Source organism: Bos indicus x Bos taurus, chromosome 5 (genome assembly GCF_003369695.1).
Source record: "Bos indicus x Bos taurus breed Angus x Brahman F1 hybrid chromosome 5, Bos_hybrid_MaternalHap_v2.0, whole genome shotgun sequence".
In the NCBI taxonomy this organism is placed as follows: domain Eukaryota; kingdom Metazoa; phylum Chordata; class Mammalia; order Artiodactyla; family Bovidae; genus Bos; species Bos indicus x Bos taurus.
In genome coordinates this window covers 71,348,473-71,366,114 of record NC_040080.1, presented here as the reverse complement: position 1 = coordinate 71,366,114, position 17,642 = coordinate 71,348,473, and the positions used below count along the sequence as shown (strand labels likewise).

General features: G+C 40.0%; 1 protein-coding gene across 6 annotated transcripts in view; it reads right to left on the bottom strand.

Moving 5' to 3' along the window:
• TBC1D30 (TBC1 domain family member 30) overlaps window positions 1-17,642 on the bottom strand; it is a 102,421-nt gene that overhangs the window by 5,665 nt on the left and 79,114 nt on the right. For 3 of the 6 annotated variants that reach the window (XM_027542442.1, XM_027542440.1, XM_027542444.1), the window contains 5 exons: window positions 15,075-15,187; window positions 13,108-13,247; window positions 10,310-10,516; window positions 10,096-10,137; window positions 3,363-6,946 (listed from right to left, as the gene is read on the bottom strand). In XM_027542442.1, coding sequence (XP_027398243.1) covers window positions 6,162-6,946; window positions 10,096-10,137; window positions 10,310-10,516; window positions 13,108-13,247; window positions 15,075-15,187 — 1,287 coding nt within the window. In that variant the 3' untranslated portion in view covers window positions 3,363-6,161. Of the gene's footprint in view, window positions 1-3,362; window positions 6,947-10,095; window positions 10,138-10,309; window positions 10,517-13,107; window positions 13,248-15,074; window positions 15,188-17,642 lie in introns of those variants that run through there. The other 3 variants (XM_027542441.1, XM_027542445.1, XM_027542446.1) reach the window with 2 other exon arrangements.

Here is a 17,642-nt window from a genome sequence, read left to right as displayed (position 1 = left end):
GTGGCGAGAGGAGAACAAACCTCTCCAGGACATTACTGCCAAAGGAAGAATGTTAATTCTAGGTCAGCAAAACTCACAGAAGTCTACAACAAACCTTGTGAGATTGAAATTATTATCCTCATTGTACAGATGTGGAAAGAGAAGGTTAAGAAACACACACAAAATCATACTCTTGGAAAGTGGCAAGGGTTGGAGCTGATGCTATTAATGTGTGTGATAAGACTAAAAGGGTGGGTGGGTGGGTGTTTTCCAAGCAGACTGGAGCAAGGAGTGAGCTCAGGGAAGAGGTTAACAAATACACAGTTACAAGGGTGAGAGTAAGAAGCTTTCAGGGCATTTCAAGTTGCTGTATGCAAAGGTCTCAGACGGTACAGACAGTGCAAAGCAGAGATCTTAAGTTCTGGTGTCAGAAGGATCAGGACTCTGCCAGTTACCATGAGGTGACTGTGGTCAAGAATACAACCACTCACCCCACTTTTATCATCTCTAACACAGGAATAATATGTTTGTGGGGTTCTTTGGAGGGATATGCCAGCAAGATAACATAAAGGAGCTAGTACAGTGCCTAGCAGATAAGATCTCAACAAAGGGTTGACATTATTGTGCTGATGACGACAGATTGCAGAAGGCAATGAATGGGAAAGATGGTGGGAAAACAAGCTGGAAAAATGACCATGGGCTAGATCAAGCTAAGATAAGGGTTTCAACATTTATCCTTCAGAAGATGGGAACCAACTGAAGGGTGTTGACCAGAGGAGTTGTCTGATCAGTTTTTCATTTTAGAAGAATTACTCTGGCAGCAATATGTAGTCACACCAACAAAGAGAGGTGGGGTGGGCTGGGAGACTATTTGAAAGACCATTAAAATAGGTTGACCAGTGGTTGTCAAATCTAGTTCAGTATCAAAATTTCTAGGGGAGGTTTTTTGTTCTGTGGCTGCTTTGCTTTATTTCAATCCAGATTTATAGACTCTCCAGGGATTGGGAGACACCTGGGTTTGAAGTATCAGCTTATTTCCATCCAGAGAGCTAGTGGTCCCTTAGGGCAATTGATCCACCTCCTTCTCAAGGATCAACACTGCCTAAAGAAAAACTAGAAGTGTTATGGGAGTATATAGAAAGAAAGAAAGAATTAAGAAAGTCAACTTTCTAGTTTTTTAACCTTAGTTAAAGTTAAAAACCTAGTTTTTAACCTCTTGAGGCCCCTGGGATGCAGGGGGAGGCAGTCAGATAAGGCTTGCCCATGCTGGAAGGAAGGAACAGAATGGGATGGAGAGTGACTTTGCAAAAAGGTCAATGGGTTTGATCAGAGCTGCACACCAGGAAGTAGACTCAGCTTCATGAGATGGCCAGCAGGGAACCTCATGGGAGCTGAACCAACCCCAAGTGTCTTCGTATCTCCATTCAGTCCCCATTTAACTGAGCCCAGACTGCCTCTGTGGAACAGCCAAATTGCACGGTTCCGGTTTCAGCCATCATCCAGTAAGGGCCTCCCATTCATAGCTGTATCCAGTGATTCTGTGATTCCAGATTTCGCTGAAATTTTCACCTGAACTGCCTCATGAAGATAAGAGAACCACCATGTCAATGGTCCAAACACACATGGGCCCTTACACTTCCACTTTGTATACGAACCATAATTCATGCAACTGTTATCCATGTCCTCAGATGTTTACATTATTTCCAAATTTCCTCTAGTAAATTTAATATTGCTATGAAAATTTGCACATAGGACTTTCATCACTATCACTTCCAACTCTAAAATACCTTAATATGCTTTGATGAAACTTGGTAATAGCTATTTTCTCAAGTTCAAGATACAAAGTCTTAAGCATCACTGCCTTTTCAAAGGATGCAATTTAGGGATCATTTGATAAAGTTAAATATGTGTTGATTTTTTAAAAACTCTTAGTGAGCAAAGAATAAAAGGTACTTTCCTTAACCTGTTAAAAGATACCTACCAAGAACCTCAGGAAACATCCTACTTAATGGTTTTCTTAAAAGTCAGGGATGAGATATGAATGCCTATTATCATTGTTTCTATCAATTCTGGAGGCCCTAGGGACCAAAAAAAAAAGGCATTTTCATTGAGTACTTCTGTAGTTACTTCAGTCTTCAAGTATAGCAATTTGGAGGTGGAGATAAATATATACATATATTTATTTATATATATCTTTTATATATATATATCATATATATATATATCTTATTTTTATATATATACATATCTTATTTATATATATATATATCTTAGAAATTCACGTACTTTCTGACCTTGCCAACTCCATTTGGATGAACACACCCTAAGAAAATTCTTAGGTCTGTGCACAAAGATATAAGTGTTAGGGCAGTCTTTCCAGTACTATCTATAACCAAAAAATACCAGTTTGAGATACACCCTACCATATATAAAATAGATAAACAATGATTTACTGTATAGCACAGGGAATTATATTCACTATCTCATGTTAAACTATAATGGAAAAGAATCTAAAAAACAATATACAGATCTATGTATAACCAAATTAATTATTATATACCTGAAACTAACATAATATTGTAAATCAACTACACTTCAATATGAAAAAAAAAAAAAGACATCTCTTTTACAATAAGATGCTGTTGTGTGAATTCTGGCATGAACACATGATGAAATACTGGTCAATGAAACGCTGCTGTAGAAGAGCATTTGGAAAAACAAAGCTTCAACTAGTGCTCTCAATACACCTTTTAGAAGACAGTGGTGTATGTATCCATGCAAACATAAACAAACAGCGGAGAGACCCATTCCAGAACACCGATGGTCCCTTGTGCTCTGTTTTCCAAGTCTTCTTAACCCACGTGTCACTTTTCTAATAAGGAAATATAGTATATTTAAAATGCTGCCTCAGATGATGGCTGTATGCAGCAAAAAAAACAACGAGTAGCTCAGAAAGAGTAGAGAGAGATTTTATGAGGGGAGATGGCAGCAGCTGTACACTTGGCCACAGTTCTCTATTCATCTAGATTCCATAAGACCCGGAAGATAAATTACTGCTTATTTTATTACAACGAAGAGAAACGAAAGATCTACATATTCATTTTATACACATACATTCACACACACGTACGCACATTCTTGAGCAAACTCTCTTACTCATACTGAGGAACCCAGCATTCTGCCAAGTTCCTGGCAGATCATAGGCCACCTTGCAACCTAGCGATTAAACTGGGGTCACTGGAGTTTATTGGGCTGCTCCCTTGGTTCACATGAACAAAGGCCAGGGGGGAGGCTGGGGGGAAGTTGACAGGAAAAGAGAAGAGGATGAGAACAGTCACACAGCATTCTATGCAGGCGCTCAGATTAAACACCACCACAATAGCTACGACAATGAGAATCTTTATGCATATATTTCTGTGATCAGTACAGTTCTTCAGAACAAGAGAGACAAAAAGAGGGAATACAATATTCCAAACAGTTACAGCCCCATGTTGACATTACAAACTAGGTTTAGATTAGCTGAAGGCTTTTGTAAGAGGACTGAGGTGCAGAGACATAAATCGACTCCCAGAATAGTGCTGACGAGGTACAGACATATCTACAAATAAAGAAACCGCTACTTGGTAAGTACTTCTGGTGCTGGCGTACAGTGCCCAACACAAAGGAAGATAAAAGTCCACACTGGTCTTCGTACATGCTGTGTGCTACAGGCTACTACAGATTCTTTATTTTCTAAAGTAGGCAAAGCTCACAAATTGACCAATTCACATGGTGATTACATGGTACAATGCATGCACTTTAACAGGACAGAGTGCTTGAACTGGAATTTGTCGGATTTTGAAATCCTGATGTGGTCATTCTTAACTCAGAAGACTATTTATTATCCTTTCAGTACTTTACTCATTATCAACAAATACTTATCCCCAACTGCATGCCATCACATCCACCCTTTCTTCAGGAAGACCAACTGCAAGAAACTGTACAATATGTGCTACAAACCCTAAGATAGGTAGCAGACAGCGATGGCACAAGCCTAAGAACGGCAGTAAGTACCCTCCACCTCATTACCCACCTCCCCAACCTCAGACCCCTCGGGGAGCTGGAAACTGACTCAAGAGAAGAAAAACAATTCTCTGTTCAAATCAGACATCCCTCCAGGGAACGGGACTCTTCTGAGTCACTCGGGACAGGGGAGGAGAAAAGAATACAAGGTGGAGTCATTCTTATCTGAAAGGCTGAGCAGATGGAAGAAATCTCTGGCTTAACTTTGGAAAACATGGTCTCTTATGCAAAGTAATCCCGACTCTCCACCTACACTCTTTCCAAGACACAGGCTGTGCGTGTGGTTGCTTTTTAAGAAGCTGCATGCTAACTTTGGAGAGCACCAAATTCCAGACCCAAACTGCAATAACTTATTACTCAGATTTTCTATCTTCAACTCTTTAAGGGGTAAAAATACCACAAAAAGAATAACTCTTCTCATTGTATATATCATTCTCATGTTTTCTGTTCAAAAAAAGCCCACACAATCACATTCTCTATTTTATTCTAAAAATTAGTGCCTCTCCATAGGAAAAAAAATCCTTTCTTAAACTATAGTTTTGGTTTCAGAATTAGCAATCCTCCAGTTAGGTCAAATGAATATTGTCTGCATCATCAAAATGCCTGCCAGCCTGGTCAAGGTCTTTCAGGGACGAGGATAAAATCGCTGAGTCTGTCTCTAAAGATAGTGGGAAAAGGGGGTTGTGGAGTGAGCCTTCTGTCCAGCCAAAATGAGAGCTGCATGAAGTGTTGTTGTTTTTTTTTTTTAATAAACTACCTTTTCAGATAAGCAGGTCAGAACTGCTTTTACAAAATGCCATGACAGCACTCTGTAACATCTGGCGAAAGGTTCTTTGAGTCAGGAGGGAGTGCAGTGAATGGCTTCCAAGTCTTGGTTTCTAGAACCTAGGTAGCCAACGCATCTGTGTACAAAGAGCATGAAACCCGCCTATTGCACTGGAGGAAACGTGGCTGAGTCACACTGAGTACCGAGAGTATTTACCTGGAGTATCTGAAGGGTTATTCACCTCTGGGTGACTCAGGGTTCCCATCTGCATAGTAGAGATAACAGGTACTATCTCTGAGGAGGAAGGGGTGAGAGAGAGCTAGAAAGTACTGGGGCCTTCTCCAGGAAAAGGCAGTGTTCAAGTAACAAAGAACTCCAACCTCCCCAAAAAAGCACAAAATTCAAGTAACAGAGTTACAGGTACTATGTTCTGGCTTTTGAGCAGAGGCTTCCTGCATCTGTAGTGGAGAGCTGGTCGGTAAATGAGCTGCATGGTGGAGGGTGCCAGACAAGCTCTGTGTAGAGCCCATCAGAGATCCCACCGCTGAGGACCTATACTCTCCTTAGGAGAAGAACATGGAGCTCGGGGAAAGCTTAGTGGAATCAGCAAGCTGTTCGGGGCAATTGCTTAATGCATATTCCCTTTGGGATCCCTGTATAAGATCTTCAAGTTGGTGATGAACCTACATTTCAACAGATGAGGGTTTTCTTCATTTTGCAGGTAGAAACAGAAAGTGAAGGAAAGGCTGTCTAGATTTTTCTCCTGAACTTCAGCACAAGAATAAAAACCAGTTTTGAGACTGGCCAAAACTCTTGAAGGAAAACTCCCACATACAAACATTTCCCCGCTGCCCCAAATAGGGCATGAAGAGGGAAATTGGGAAGTTTTTTTTTTTTTTTTTTTGCAACTAAGAAACTAACTTTCTTTTTGCAGTTTCTGTTCTAGCCAGCTAGTGTGTGCATGCTTGAGTATTAATAACACCCAGAGAACTGGAAGTTTTGGGGGGTTGCCACTGGGACCCTGAAGGCCCTCAGAACAGGAGGGAAGGAAGAAGAGTTAACAGTCTAGATACAAAGTCTTCTCTAAATAGCTCACAAGGAAAAGTTGGGCAAACACTTTAAAACCACAATATTTATTTTGCCACAAGAACCCACTGTATCGGTAATCAGAAGACATCCCGATTCTAGTGCCAATTATACAATTTCCAATTCCCATTTTTTAAGGACCGCTGCTCATCTCTGAACCTCTGGATTCACTCTCAGTGGACAACGGGAGCTGATCTGGAGCCATCCATCCAGCTGGAACCCTCCTGCCACCGTGAAGAGGTGAATGTGGATAGTTTCTGAGAGAAGGTCACCGTTTCTTTGTGCTGCTGTTGCCACTGCCGGACTTGCTAAAGCTCCTGCTCATGTGAGGAAAGTGCACGGTTGGGGTTCTTTCTGTCGGACCATATAATCCCAAATTCCTGGCGGCGGTGGACTTCCGCAGTGGTTTAACGCTGGGAAAGGGGCTAAAGATGGGGGTCTTCGGGTGGCTACCACCTTGGGGAGCCTTGCCAGGGACCCTGTTTCCTCCCGGGGCATTGGGTGGCTCTGGGAAGTGCCGCTGGCTGGGTGGAGGCACCCTGGGCTCAGGTTCAGCAGCAGCATCCCTTGGGGTCAGTTCCAAGGCTTCTATCTTCACCTGGACCTCAGACACATCGGCATCTCCATCCCCAAACACTGGCTCCGGAGACCGCCCTTCGATGGTCCTGCCTGTGCTGCCGTCGGAGCAGCCGCCTTGAGCTGTCCCGACACAATCGGAAGGAGATGCCTTGGCCGCCCCCAGGGTGTGAGTCTTGGAGCCCTCGCTCTGCTCTTCTATCAGCCCGACCATGTCCCCGCAGCCCAGCTGGCTCTTGGTCCTGGCCATGTTCTTTTTGTGGACACGGATGTGGGTTCGCCATGGAGAATTGAGCTTAGTCCTAAGGTCTTCATAGGGGACGGGTGATATTTTGCCTCCTGTGTGACCAGGGATGTGGATGACAGCATTCTTGGCGGCTCTGTTTGACATTTTCATCTTCTTGCCTAAAAGAAGGTGGTTTATAACTGGAGAGCTGTTTACCTGAGACGGGAGAATGCTGGTCACCGGCCCTTTGTCTGAAAGAAAGGTTGAAAGGTCGTGTGAAAGGTACCACAGAGAAAAACATCCATCTTGGAAGAGGAGTCAAGACAGGCTGTCCCTGCCCACTGCCCACATATTTCCCAGGTAAGGACAGAGTCATGTAACTGAAGGCAGCAGAAACTGAATTCAGTCCTTGAGCCTGGGGTACCGATTCTCTCCCTTAATACAGAGGAGACAAGGGGCTGAGGACACAAAAGGGAACAGACTCTGACCCCTTATTACCAGTTAGAGTCCAGGCTCTCTAATGTTTTCTACAGAGAACTTTGCTTCTGAGAAGCAACCTCCCAGGTTATATATCTAGGAAATCTTTGGAAAAAAAATTTTTTTTAAATAATAAGTCAAACACTATGACCGTATGGATTACCAGCTGTCAGCATCTGAGAGGTGGGAAAACCACACACTGCATGTTATTAAGTGAGAGACAGCAGAATGAGAGAAGTGAAAGGAGGTGGTAAAAACGCCGTGACATCACAGACATCAAGTGCCTGGTCCCAGGTCCACTCCTGTGTCCTTAACAGACTCTGAAAGCAAACTGAAAACAGGAAAGCACCCAAAATTGGGTTCTCCTGGAAGACACTATAGTAGTACTGTCTCCCTCCTGTGGCGATGACCAAGCCCCTGTTTTCAATGAAGTTTGCATACTCATAGCCCCAGGGACAAGAGCTGCAGGCAGAAGTAGCAGAAAAAGACCATCTTTGTGTGAGCAGCCTTCCTTCTGACATCACCTGGGTCATGTGGTTGTGGTCATCCTCCCTTCTGTGCTTCTCAACTGCTCTCACCTCTCTACCTCTGGTCACAGGCCAGTCTTCAGTGAAACTTGGACACCTGTTTCCCCTTCGCTCTATGTCCTCTTACCTCCCTGAGTTACATCACAGCCTCTGTGACTGACCCATCCTCAACCTGTCCAGTTCCTTCCTAAACATCACCCAGATCTGCCTCACATGAAAAATATTGGACTCTCCTATTCTCTTTGACTCTTCTAGCTCTCAGACCTTGGATGTAACTATTCTTGGTAATGAACCATAGAGACTTCGATTCCTTGATCCCCAGTCTTCTCATAATCTCTCACTGTCTCTGCGGCTGCCTTACACCACCACCACCCTGCTAGGAGCATGGCTGATCCCTTGGACCACACCTCATCAATAACCACATGTTTCAGCATCCCTGTGGCTGTACCACACATGCCCGACAAAACTCCACTCTAGAGCCACAATTCATGTTCTCTTTTCCAAAATGGGAGCTAAAAGCTGCTGGGGGTAGCGGTGAGGGGAATGGGGGATTCACACAGTTATGTGGATTGATATTCCTTAAATTCATAACTTCCTATTTTTTTAGGTCCTCAATTGTACTGAACAAACTTTCTTTCCCTCTCCCATTGCTTTCAGTGTTCAATCTAAATTTTCATTCCTTCTTTAAGCTCCTACACAACCTTCAACTTACTCCCAAGCAAACAACTTTTTCTCCAATTTCTTCATAAAAACAGAATCTATTAGGACTAAAATGCTTAACTTCCTGTCCTCCCTAACCTAGAAAGTTGGTACCTCAATCACCATCCTCACCACCTTTCTTTAAATCTCAGAAGCTGAGGATTTTTGTTTGTTCTGATCACACAACGCAGCATGTGGGATCTTAGTTCCCCGACCAGGGATCAAACCTGTGCCCCCTGCATTGGCAGTGTAAAACCCTGGACCACCAGGGACTTCCCAGAAGCTGGGAACTTTTGCCTCTAGCTGAATTTCACTCTCTCCACCTGTACTGCTAATCCTAACCTATACAATCTCCAAAACCTTTCTACTCAACGTGCAATCCTCACCCAGCAGCAGTGGCATCACCTAGAGGCTTATAGTATATGCATATCTTAGCCCCACCCCACAGCTACAGGAAGCAGATTCTTCATTTTAACATATCCCCAAGCAATGCATATTCACACTAAAGTCTGAGAAGTAATGTTCTTGAACTTTGCCCTTGAGTACCAATATTTCTCTAAAAATAACCACAGAAACCATGATCTAGAGTAGGGGTCAGCAAACTTTTCCTATAAAGGACCAGACTATAAATATTGTTGCCACTGAAGTGAAAGCCATCATAGACAATCTGCAGACAAATGGGCATGCCTGTGTTCCAATAAAACTGTATTTATAAAAACAGACATTGAGCAGAATTTGACCTATAGACCATAGTTCTGTATGTCTGTACATACAGTACAGACTACAGTCCAAACAGTGGGCTGATTTAGTACCCAAAGGCAACTGTTCAACATCCCATCCAAAGCTTTTGAAAGTGGTTCAAACAGAACTATATAAAGAATCAAAACATGGGGGTTATAGCCCTGGCCTGACCACTCAATATAGCTATATAATCCTAGACAATTGCTAAGCCTTCCTGAATTACCATCTCCTTATTTTTCACAAGGATATGAAAACATCTGTTCTTGCTTTCCTTGTAGATTTAAGGACAAATAAGGACATGTATGCATCAATGCTTTGAAAATTAAAGTGTTATAGTTTTTAGTTTCTTTTGTGATAGATTTTTATAATGATTCAGGATAAAGTAAGAATCTTCAAGATGTTGCCTACTTCTTCCCAACAAGTAAAAGGTAAATTCAGTTTTTGTGCAAGACAGTCACATGCTTACCAGTCTCTTAAAAACATGTCAAATTTATACCGTGGTTAACTCTGGACTGGCATCATTTTCATTAGGATTTCACTTAGAATAAGACAAATCAATTCCCAAATCAGCATATATTAAATAATAAAATAGACTGTTCACTGGGATTCGGGGAATTTAAAGAAAAAAAGAAGCTCAACAATCCTTGGAAAAGAGCAACTCCAACTACAGTACAACTGTGTTCTTCTCAGCAGACTCCCAAGATGCTGCTAACCCATCAGCCAGGCACAGAAATGGACTTTTCCTTTTCCTCTGATCACAACATCTGTTATATGACTATCTAAATGGCTGAAGAATAGCTTAATTTACTAGTACACAGACGACTAAATTCCACTTCCAAATGCCTGGAGCTTAAGAAGCAAGAGCTCCAATATGTCTCAGATCCAAGGATCGCATGGCTTTGCAACATTCTCATCATTTGTAAACCCGTCTCCAAAAGCAAAGAGGTGTTCGATACCATCAGCTGCCTGGTCCTTGGGACCTTTTTCTTCTTTAGAGCCTGATAAGATAAAATAAAAAGTGAAAAGGTAAAGATGCTGTTGTCTCCTGCCAGCTGTGTTGGTGGGTGCTGAGCCAGAGTTGAGCAGTAATCTCCAGGCCATTCTAGAAATACTTGTGTCGACTTGCACAAGTTGACACACAGCTGAAATTAACTCAAAGAAGTATATTACCTGCCCTGATATACACCTGATGAACCTGTTGCTGCTGCTTCTTTTTAATCCGAGAATATTGCCGCTTCAGTGCATTGATATCTGTGGTCATGCGTTCCATCATCATACTGTTAAAAGCTGCATGGTATTCACTTCGGCAGGAATTGATGGCTCCTGGACTCAGTTCTGCAATGTTATTGGATCTCAGACTCTGGTCCCCATTTGATTCTGTATTCCAGGGAAGAGAGCCAAGGAGATGGTGTCACTGGGGGAGAATAGAACTAAGTGGGAATTGATGACACTATATAACCCAGGGTAGTATCTTAACCTCCAGGAAATTCTGAACCACAGAAAAAATCCAGGTATACTAGAATGTGTCTAGTACTTGTTTTTATTTGGTCCTGAAAATACTTCCTCATTTTCTTATTAGCCTAACTGTAATCTGAAATGAGCTGTGTGGGTTCATTGTTTGATTTTATTACCACTTTGATCATTATATGGACATAAGGTCAGCTGTTTCCAGATAAAAATCACTGCCATTTCCTAAACTTCCCTTAGAAAAATACAACTCTAGCTGTCTAAAGTCAGGGTACAGATTTCCATATAACTGCACAAGAATTTACAAGGGATCGTCCGTTTGCAGGGTTTAGTTAGGCATTAAAAGTGAGTTTTTTCCTTAGTTAAAAATAGCAAGACAAGATTATTAAGACTTCAGAACACAGTACCACTAGAAATTAATGTTTTTATTCATTTAATAAGCATTTCCTGACTCTCTGTTATGTTTGTTATATCTGGTGTGGTTTCTGCTCCTGTGACACCAACAACTAGATTTATCCCTTAAATTTGAGATTACATCCAAGTATGAAAATGTAAAGTGTTAGTCACTCAGTCGTATCTGATTCTTTGCAACCCTGTATACTATAGCCTGCCAGGCTCCTCTGTCCATGGGATTTCCCAGGTAAGGATACTGGAGTGGGTTGCCATTTCCTTCTCCAGGGGATCTTCCCGACCCAGGGATTGAACCTGGGTCTCCCGCATTGCAGGCAGATTCTTTACCATCTGAGCCACCAAGGAAGCCAAGAAACAGAAATAAGTACTGTGTGAGAATACACTCCCATGTCACACAGGCAAAAGGGGATAAATTGAGATTTTTCTAACACAGTATGTAAAACCAGCCTGGGGACAAGCTTTAAAAACAAAGATTATTAGGGGATTTTAAGTATCCTAACATCTGCTGAAAGCGTTATTCAGATAAAGACTGAATATCTGATATGTTTATTGAAAATACTTCTCTAAGGAGAAGAAAATTAAAAGGAGATCTGCTAATCTAAACTAAAGTAAAACCAACAACAAAGACTAATGATGAAATTTAGGAGAAAGTTACCATGTCAAACCAGAGTACATAGTTGCACAGAAAAAATAACAGGGTAGAAAAATGGAACATAGACCCAAACTATAAAAATGTTAGAGTTAATAATACATTATAATGTTAGATTCAAAACGTTAGAGTTGTAATACATATTGATCCCATGGCTGGAAACCAAAAGCTAAAATTCAGGCAACAAAAGAGAAGGAAGAAGACATTACAAAATCAACAGAACCCTGGTTGAGTTCAGATTTTTTTATAAGTCATTTCAAAAGATGACAAGGGAGTGCATACCAAGGACACACACACAAAATGACATGAACTGAACATTAAGCAGGTTAAAATACAAAACATGCTGAGGGTTAAAACTACCACGACCAAAACACCAACAACAAAATGAACAAACAAAAAAAGCATGAAGAACAAAAAAAGAGAAAATAGCTCATGACTTTGAAATGGCAGTATAAAGCTAGCAGATGGCAGAGAGAATGCAGAGGTGCCTGCCATCTTTTGTTTCTGTACTCTTCCAGCAAGGAAAATGGTCTTCAAACTTGAAGAGGCAGAATTAAATGTCCTAAGGGAAGAACTGCCACCCAAGATAGGAAAGATCATAGTGGGAGAACAACAAACTGCTTAAAAGAGTTCATTGCATGGATAATGTCCAGACTTCACAGCAAGTCTGTTCTCTGTAAGGAAAAAACAAACAGCATGGAATTCAATTTAAAGTACCATTTTTAAGAAGAATACTAGCAAACTGCAGGACATTTAGAGGTGAATTTATAGAATATTAAAAGTTCTGGAAGACATATCTTTAAGAAATTCTGAACCATGGAGAAAGCTCTAGGGGATATGATGACTGGTCTCAAGATCCAAGAGACATCCAGCAGAAGAGGGAGCAGACTTGTTCTGTTTTGCTCTGAACAGAAGAACTATTGATAATCAGAACTGGTAAGTGGAAGTTATCTTTTCAAATCTAGAAACCTTGGGCTAAGCAGAGGAATTTAGCAGAATGTCCTATGAGATAATACGTTTCTGGTCACTGAAATTCAAATAGAGGCTACCATAATGTTTTGGCTTTAGAGAATATTTCTATAGTGGAAAAGAAGTTAGTCTATAATGAATCCAATTAAACTCAAACAGAATATAGTAAGCATCTATTATATGTCTGGCTCTGTGCTAAGGAACTAAGCACACAAACTTGAATCAGATGAGTGGAAAGCAAAACTAATCATAAAGAAAAAGAAATATGTATGATGTGTGTGACACATAACAGAGAGATCCTCTCAAATGATAAAGTAACAGAGAAGATACTTCTAATGAAGATCTTTAACAGTGGTAATCAGTTCAGGAAACAATAGGCCACAATATATTATATATTATAGGCCACAATAATAATACCCTGCCCATAGTGAACCAACACACTGTGATTATCTAACAGAGGCCACCTCTTTACCTTTAACTTGCTTCTGGTACTTCTGCAGTTCAGGTGCCAGGAGTCCACTGAAAGGTCCGAGACACCCCACTGCATTAGCAATGACATCTTCATCATCTGGGTCATTCTCTTCATCGCTGTCTCTGACCTTACCATGTCGTCTTGGAAAACATAAAAGAAAAAGCAATATTCAAAAAAATAGTGGCATTACTTTTAAGTAACATACCTACATGATTTAAATGACATACATATATGCTATAATTTATATAACACATTTATATAATTATATTTATAATACACATTTTAATATATCTATATAGTTATTATATAACTATATATTAGGTTAGCCAAAAAGTTCATTTGGTTTTTCTGCAAGATGTTACAGGAAAACCCAAACAAATCTTTTGGCCAACCCAATATAAAGTCCATCTCCCATCCTTGTTCAACTTCTGCCTGGTTCTTGCCTCACATAATCCCCATAGGTGATCACTGTTACTCATTTCTGATGTATTCTTCAGCTTTGTTATCAGGTAAATAAGCAAATATGACTAATCTTATTTTTCTCCTCTTTTTCATAAGTATTAGCATACTATCTATGAGTACACTTTTCTGCACCTTGCTTTTGTTCAACTGAAAAAAGAGTCTCTGTATTCACACACAGAGCTTCTTCCTCATCTTTCTAGCAGCTGCACTATACTGCATATACGTATACATAATCATGTGTATGCATGTACTGTACTGTATCTATATAGTCCATGTTATGGACTAGGCTATTAATGATGCACACTTGAGTGGTTTCCAATATTATACTATTACAAACATCACTGCAGTTAATAACCTTATACACACTGTGTTTTGCATGTGTACAAATATATTTGTGGGATAAATCAGAAAGGTAGAATTGCTGGATCAAAGGATATGTGCATTAAAATCTGAGGAAATACTGTCAAATTGCCTGCCCCAAATCCTATGGTAATTAACCTCTCATCAGCAAAGTGTAAGAGTGTCTGTTTCCCTATAGCCTTATCGACAGAGAGCACACCGACCTTTTAAAGTTTTGTCAATCTGATAGGTGAAAAAACAGAATCTAAATCTCACTTTAATCTCACAATCTCACTTTGCATTTCCCTGATTCTAAGTGATGCTGCCTTTTACGTAAACGGCCTATTCCCCTCCTTTCATCATTTTTCAGTTGGGTGGTCATTTTCTTATGGACTTCTAAGAAACTTATACATGAGAGAAATCAGTTACAAATATTTTTCCACAAGTATTTTTTTGTCTGCTTATGGAGGTGTTTTTTGTTTGTTTGTTTTTTGGCTCTGTTTTGGTTGTAGTCAAGCAGAAAATTATTTTTAAAGTGCTTAATTTTTTCCTTTATCTTTAAAATTTTGAGTTATTAACACCTTCCCAATTACAAAGAAATAAAGACATCCTTCCATATTTTCTGCTGCTTATTTTATTATTTCATTTTTTTTCCATTTAACTCTCTCATCTATATGGAATTTATCCTGATGTGTGGTATAAAGTATGACTCCTATTTTCTTTCTTTCCAGATTGAGTCTCATAGGCCCAGTACCACTTACTAAATAGTATATCATTTCACTGTGATGTACATTTTCATATATTAAATTCCTATGTACATATATTTGTCAATTTCTGGTCACCACAGTATTTTAAATTAGCTCATCTGTCTCTTCAGGCACCAATTCTATACTTTTTAAATTACTGAAATTTTTAATATTTGATATTTTTAAATAAGGTGTAGGGTTGCTAAATACCCTTTCAGTTTATGTCCCAACCTTCTTCGAAAAGTAACACTTTCAAAAATCTTCCTCCTGAATTTAAATCAAAGCCTTTGGGAAAGAGATACTCAGATTTTAAGCACCAAGCTATTTTGAATGTATTTCTGAGGTTCAATAAATATAAATAGCAAAATATTAAGTCTTTCATCATGAAAATAACAAGGCAAAAAGAAAAAAAGATCTTACCCAGAAATTGAGGTGGGCTTAACTGTGGCAGGGAACGGTGTAATGTTGTAAGTGTATTTTTCCCTCAACTCTGCCAATTGTGGAAAGGGGAATGGAGCCATAGAATAAACAGTCTGGAAAACAAGAACGAAATGCCATGTCTGAAATCGTGGTCTTAACTTTATCAGTCCTGCGAAGACATGAAAGTTCTATGATTTGGGTGTGAAGAGGTAGAGACTGCTCCTTACACAGCGGATGGAGAGAGTCCACTTCAATATTATCTTAGAGAAAGACAAAATAATTTTTAAAAAATTAAAAAGTAAAACAATAATGAGTCCTCAAATCAATCCAGCTGCGACTGGGCACTCCACCTGGTGAACGCAGGGTAGGGGTGGAGCGGGAGAAATGAGGACAGTCTGACATCCCCCTGTTCCTTTGATAGATGGGTTAATTCAGAAATCCATAGCTCCCTATTACTTATTTCCCAGAGAACCCATCAATCTTCTTTATATGTACTGCTCATTTTCCAAAGCTTTCCTTGATGATTTTTATAGACATCAAATGTCAGCCTTCCAGATAAAATTAAATCTGGGGGACAATCTCATGATCACCTGCAAGCTTCCTCCAAAGATACCACCTTTTCAAATGTCTGCGAATGAGTTCTAGGCAAAAATTGTTAACTGTTATTTTTAAAGAAAAAAAAGAAAAAGAAGGAAGTGACAGGGGTGTAAAGCATAGGCTGTTAAAAAATCTATAAATAAAAATGGGAAAAGTACCTGTGCTTCCTCCAGAATTTTAAGATGATCTATCATTCTACCAGGGAGAAGAAAATCATCTTGTTTGTTCTCTTAATTTGATAAAAACTTAATTGCTCCAAACACATTTCTTCAATCTTTTGGGCTCTTATTCATCAGAAGATGCATATTAGTCACATGAACTTTCATTTCTTCTAGGAAGCCATTCAATGTCCTGATGACATTTTTAGAGGAAAATATTTTAAAGTAGTATTTTTCTATTCAGAAGGTTTAGGAAATCTCTCATCTCTGCACAGGTAGAAAAAGGAGGGCTCTAAAAGGGGCTTCCTAGCGCTGCAGTCTCACCCCACAGCTCAGAGCTGCCACTGGAACAGTCCACTGAAATCTCGATTCTAAACAGCCTGCACATTGGACTGTCTCCAAACTTCGTTTTATCCACTTATACCTTAGTGTAACATCCCAAGACTCCAAACACAGAAATGCTGGCTACCATTCCTTTGATTCTCCATTGCTTACTGTGCAAAGTTACAAGTGTATCAAGACCACAAAAGTCCTCTCTAAATCAATTTATCTCATGCATACTTGATCACAGACAGTCCCTGACTCACAACAGTTCAACTTAAATGATTTTTCCTCTTTATGGTGGTGCAAAAGCGATATGCATTCAGTAGAAACCCTTCTTTGAATTCTGAATTTGGATCTCTTCCTGGGCTTACAATGTGCCAAAGATACTCTCTCATGATGCTAGGCAATCAAGCTCCCCATCTGCCAAGTGATCACGAGGGGAAACAAACAGTATATTTACAACCATTCTGGACCCAGACAACTGTTCTGTTTTTCACTTGCAGTTCAGCATTCAATAAATTATATGGGTTATTCAACTTGCCATTATAAAACAGGCTTAATGTCAGATGATGCTGCCCAAGTACAGGTTAACATAAGTGTCCTGAGTGTTTAAGGCAGTGTTTAAGTATAGGTTAAACATAAATGTCTTCATGTTTAAGGCAGGCTAGGATGAACTGTGATGTTTGGTATGTTAGGTGTATTAAATACATTTTCAGTGTATGATGAGTTTATCTGCATATAACCCCGTCCTAAGTCCAGGAAGAGCCGTGTACCAAAATGGCTGAGAAGCAGCACAAATGTACTAACAGTGAACTGTTTCCCCCTGGAAAGAAGCAGAAGGTGCCCTGTGGCTCCCATTAGTCCGGAATGTGAGATTATGCTGCTTCCCAACCTCTCTGTGCCTGCTTTTCTTCATCTGAGAAGTGAAGGCATGAAACTCATCATGAAAAAGTGAAGGATGGTGGTTACCTCTGAGAGGAGCAGGACCTGAGAGGAGTACATGAGGGTGTTCACCTGTGTTGTTAATGTTTTATTTCTTAAACTGGGTCATGGGTGTGTACATTTTGTCATATTATTTTAATACATTCTGTTGCCTGAAATACTTCATATCATTTCATTAATAACATGGTCAGAGTACAATCTCTTTGATGCCACAAAGGCTGCCATCAGTTCACTGCCCAAAAAGCTGCTTTACTGACAGCACAGAATGCCAGTACAGCTTTGATCCATGGTCAGGGAACTAGACACCACATACTGCAACTAAGATCTGGTGCAGCAAAATAAATAAATAAATGAATATTTTTTAAAAGTCTTAATTATGCACAGTGATGGATGTTGACTGGACTTTTGTGATCATTTCACAATATATACAAATACCGAATCATTATGTTGTACACCTGAAACTAATATGCTATATGTCAATCATATCTCCATAAACAAACCCATATCATTGGGATTCAAGTTTAAAAGATGGAATTATTAGGAGGGA